The sequence below is a fragment of the Megalops cyprinoides genome, chromosome 1 (assembly GCF_013368585.1).
Source record: "Megalops cyprinoides isolate fMegCyp1 chromosome 1, fMegCyp1.pri, whole genome shotgun sequence".
NCBI lineage: Eukaryota > Metazoa > Chordata > Actinopteri > Elopiformes > Megalopidae > Megalops > Megalops cyprinoides.
This window is the reverse complement of record NC_050583.1, coordinates 50,127,417-50,132,088: the sequence shown is the minus strand read 5'-3', so window position 1 is coordinate 50,132,088 and position 4,672 is coordinate 50,127,417. Positions and strand designations below refer to the sequence as shown.

Sequence of the window (4,672 nt, the reverse complement as noted above, 5' to 3'; positions counted from 1 at the left end):
GTCATGATTTTATGACAGATGTAATGACTGTTTCAATGAAGGCGAACTAAATATGTAGCCTACAACATTGCACCTCAAAATATGATGCGGTTTCATTATTATATTCAAACAGGAGGTTTTGAAAACAAGGGAGTTCCTATCGTTACAGGTTCAACGCGTCTTCACAGTTGAATTTTTCGATTTATTGGTTTAAGAGACAACATGTTCTCAAATTCAAATTAAACTGGTAGTGTTCTCATCTCGCAAAATGTGCGTTTTGCTGGGCGTCAGTTACTCCGTTCAATCTGTTGTTTGAGAATTGGTGAAATGTATTCTGAGATAACAAAAGACTGTTAACACAGAATCTGGTCACACGGTTAGCCTTGGAAGCGGCCCATATTATGAACGTTTCGATAGAACGGGAAAAGGGTGTCAACTTCAGCAAACTTTTTTTTTAAAAATCACACTAACTTTAGGCCAGATATCTTCTCGTTTTAAAGTAAACCGTTAAAATATACATAATAAACATTAGACATCCTTAGAAGTAACAAAATAAAAATAACCTATTTTTGACTCTTGCATTGAAGACAGTAAGCCATTGGGACGATTGGGAGAAAGCGGTTTTCTGCCAGACATAAGATGTTTGAGCTTAGTTTGAAGTAATCCTGACATCATTACACCAGTGTTGTGTATCTCAATGACCTTTAATTCCATAGGTCACAAAACCATCAAGTTTACACGTCCAGATCCAACGTTTTAACTCAGGTAGCAGCACAAAATTGGCTGCTGCAAAACCGTTCAATTTAAATTCTATACATGGCTTCTCGGTACGGTTATGTGGCGATCATTATCAAATATCTTCAGATGTTACTGACAGTGTAGTAATCACTTCGATTTGCACCGTCGCCTAGCAGTCTCGGTACCTCCACTAAAAAGACTCCTATACCGTTTACTACAAAGACTTGTTTCAGAAATACTGTTGTGATGTAGCTAACACTTTAAAATATGAAATTCCATGGTAACTGAAATGAGTTGAACAATAAAAAGGACATTAAGGGCAAGTTTTGCCTCGTTGCTACTGCCCTCTTTAGCTACCAAGCACGGATGCCGTGCAGTGTTCCTTGACACGATGAAACCGCCGTTCCTTGATGGGGTTGTGGCTGAGCGGAACTGCTGAGGTTGGCGATGTTGCCGAGGTTCATGTTCATAAAAGCGTTTGCAGTCGTAGTGGGAGGGAGAGCAGGTATACTTGAGTAGGTGCAGCTGTAGCTGGTGTTATATGCCGGGTTGCTGTAGGTATAAGCCGGGTACCCGTTATAGGTGTAAGGGTTTGCCCCACAGTAGGGCGCATTGTAATTCTGCGACCCCGCCAAGCAGGGCTTGCCATCACGGACTAACACCGGCACCGCCACTCGTCTTGGCGGAGGCGGGTGATGGTGTCCTGCCATTTCCAGGGTCTTGTCTTGACGCTGCCGTTTGCATTTATACCGCCGGTTCTGGAACCATATTTTGACCTGCGTGGAGGTGAGTTTTAGCGTGTTCGCCAAGTGCTCCCTTTCCGGCGCCGACAAGTATCGCTGCTGTTTGAAGCGTCTCTCCAGCTCGAACACCTGGGCCTGGGAGAAGAGCACCCTCGGTTTCCGTCTGGTCCGCTGCTTCTGGGGCCTCTCCGAATCCGAGTGCCGGCCGTTCTCACATTCCTGATGCTTGGTTACGACGCTGCAGCTCTCTGTGATAGCAAATAAAAAGACACAATTGAGATATTACAGAGAGATAGCAGTATCTGGGGCCACTTTTCCACGCACGAATTTTGTTTGAACCATTCGTTGTTCTTTCAATATTTACAGCATCACTTTATTCACTCCTCTTCCTTTATCCGTGAAATGAATGTCGTTTAGTGGAGATGATATTCTCAAGACAATAGGGGGTGTCTGTTGTCTTATAATTTTGATCAAAATTGTTATCATAATATCATGGCAAAGAAAGCAGGCCATTCTTTTCTTTCGCTCATCTAGAGAGTGTGATTTTGTTTGAATCTAATGATTATAGATGAAGGGCAAAATCAAGGAAAACTATCATATTAATTTTGCCTGAGCGGAATTTCATGGAGGTGAACTCATTTGGTTTACCTTTAAAGTTATAATGCTATTGGACGTGAATGTAAATTCAGTTATAATTTCATATTTGAAATCATGCAATGAGTCACGAGTTAAGGATAGCTTACTATACATATTTTATTGTAAACCACTTGACATATGTGTTCTTCACGTAAACCTCTGGATTCTTCTAATCGATTATTTTAAATGTCTATTAAAACCGCCTCATTATTCAGTAAGTAAAAACTCCCGAGATATTTGAAGGCCAGACTAGCATTTTCTTTGTAAGCCAAGGTGAACGTGTTCTTTTGTTATGCCTGTTCGATCACATGCAAGGTCCATTTTATATTTCTATCAAGCTGCAAGTGGGAGCAGTGCTATATGAGGTTAATTTCTGCCAAGAATGCTTACAGAAATACCAATTGTTTAGGGTCCTAAATTTTATACTCAATCACGAATGATCTTTTCGTAAAATAAAATTAATTTGTGAATGCAAGTGAAAAAAGACGCACATCTAATGTATTTACGCAGTTACTCTTCCCACTTCTACCTAGATAGCCTACTATTTTTATATTAAAACTGCTCTACGTAGATGTCAAAGACCGAGCCACATGGTTGCTTTCATATAGTTAGCATTATCTACACTGCAGATGTGGCTGGTATCTGTGTGTGTGATGTTTATTTAAACAATTTTCAAAATGCAGAGAGACAGCTTTGGTTCAACGAAAAAGTTTTACTAAATTATCACTCTCCCCATGCTCATTGTGTGTTACTTTTCAACAATCGTCGTCTTCAACTTTGTTTCTTCAAAATATGTAAGTATAATTTATTCGGTGGGCGTATTGCGCTCTGTTAAAGGAAAACTCGCTTACACCTTTTCCATAGAAAAGTAACAAACTCACCAGTGTCCTGCTCGTCGAGGTCGCCTTCTAACTTGGGGTCCGTCAAGTGTCCCAGAGCCGAATGGACGAATATTCCCGGGGAGAGGCTAGCCTCGCCGTGGCTGTCCCGCACGGGCATCGAATTTAGGTAGGACATGTTCTCCTCGCCGTCCGAGAAGCTGGGGCTCTCCCCTGTAGCAAGCATGCAAGAGGGGGGCGCCTGGTAGTGCTGCTGCTGCTGCTGTTGCGGCAGCTCCCGGTGCAAGTGCGCGCGGTGCTGCTCGAGATGCAGGTGCTGCTGCGACTGCTGCTCCAGCTTCAGTATGTCTTTGACTGAGAACGGCGTAGAAGTGACCGGACTCGGGATCATTATTCTGCCCTGTTGGGTTACATCAAGAAAATTATCTCCGCTGAAGTCCAGTTACGTAACATACACTCAGTTCAGAGAGAATAATTACTTTAGACGGCGAACGATTTGATTGCAATTCATCTCCTGACAAAACGCCTGCAAAAGATCGTCGCGGACAGTATCTTCGGGTGCATGGAGAGGAGGGTCAGCGTGCTTCTTTTGACAGCCAATGCCTGTTTTGTTAGTGGAGTCCGAGAGACGCAAACAGCCCCTCTCCTGGTGCGTGATGTCACAATGTTGGGGAGGGGCAAGAGGGCAGAGTGACACCGAAATTAGCCAGTTCACATATTATTTGAACGGGGTGAGGGGAGGTACGAAATACGCCGAGCCCTCGGTTTCTCCAGTAAATCACTCCGATTTCGGAATGCCGAAATGCAATATTAGAGATGGGTAATCAAATGTTTGCAAATGTTATTAGGCCTACTTTTACTCTAATTTTATAATTTCAGCAGAGACAAAATATCAAATAACGGATACAACAACCCTGAGAACACCGTAAGAGCTGATTTTGCTGAGTTTTCCGATGATCCATTGTACCTGTCACAAAAAACGGTAAAACATGACTGAGCATTTTGGACACAAGAAGACGTAGGCCTATATAGCTCCTCGTGGTTTGACATTCTTTTAAATGAGCATGTTTATTATAGAGTCCACCACTGACATAGGCCTCAGTTTGTCTGTTCTTATTGCCTGATCTGTATGAGTCTGTGGTTTCAACCGGGCAAGAATGTGTGTGCTCGATTTGTTGCGGAGTGAAGTATTTTGGAATTATTCCGGTAAAACTCTATAGTCTCTTCACTTCTCTCTCAGATCTCCCTCTCTCTCGCTCTAGTTTTGGTAACGAAGTAGTTGTTTTTCAGATGTTTGAATCTCAAACGTATTAATAATAAATAAGCGGAAGCTCGGTGAGTTAAGTATGTGATGATCAATTTGTTCCTACATATTTGTTGGCTACGTAGTCCCTTTGTTAGCGTCCCCTCACCGAATTCACTGAAAGAAACTAAAATGTTATAGTTAACTAATAAAGGTGTGTTATTTACATTAAGTGTTAAAGTGATACTGTGGACGTCACAATCTGCTGACCACTTATTATGTTACTAATAACACTCAAACAGTACTTCTGATCGTTTGTTTTTCTACCACGAATTCTTTATATTTAATTGTTCTGAAGTGGAAATCAGTTCACCTGAATTTATATTTTCTTGAACTCGCATGACCATGCACATGGGTCCAGAGACTGCTGCGACACGTATACGTGTATTCACAACTGTATTCCAGAGAGATCTGCAAATATTGCCCATGATCTG

General features: G+C 42.0%; 1 protein-coding gene across 1 annotated transcript; it reads right to left on the bottom strand.

The window, feature by feature from the left end:
- Positions 1–1,070: 1,070 nt before the first annotated feature.
- Positions 1,071–3,326, bottom strand: LOC118791702 (homeobox protein Nkx-2.5-like). Its single transcript, XM_036549159.1, has 2 exons — positions 2,978–3,326; positions 1,071–1,708 (listed from the first exon to the last, which is right to left on the bottom strand). Exons 1-2 carry the CDS (start codon positions 3,324–3,326, stop codon positions 1,071–1,073), a joined length of 987 nt encoding a protein of 328 aa, XP_036405052.1.
- Positions 3,327–4,672: the final 1,346 nt, after the last annotated feature.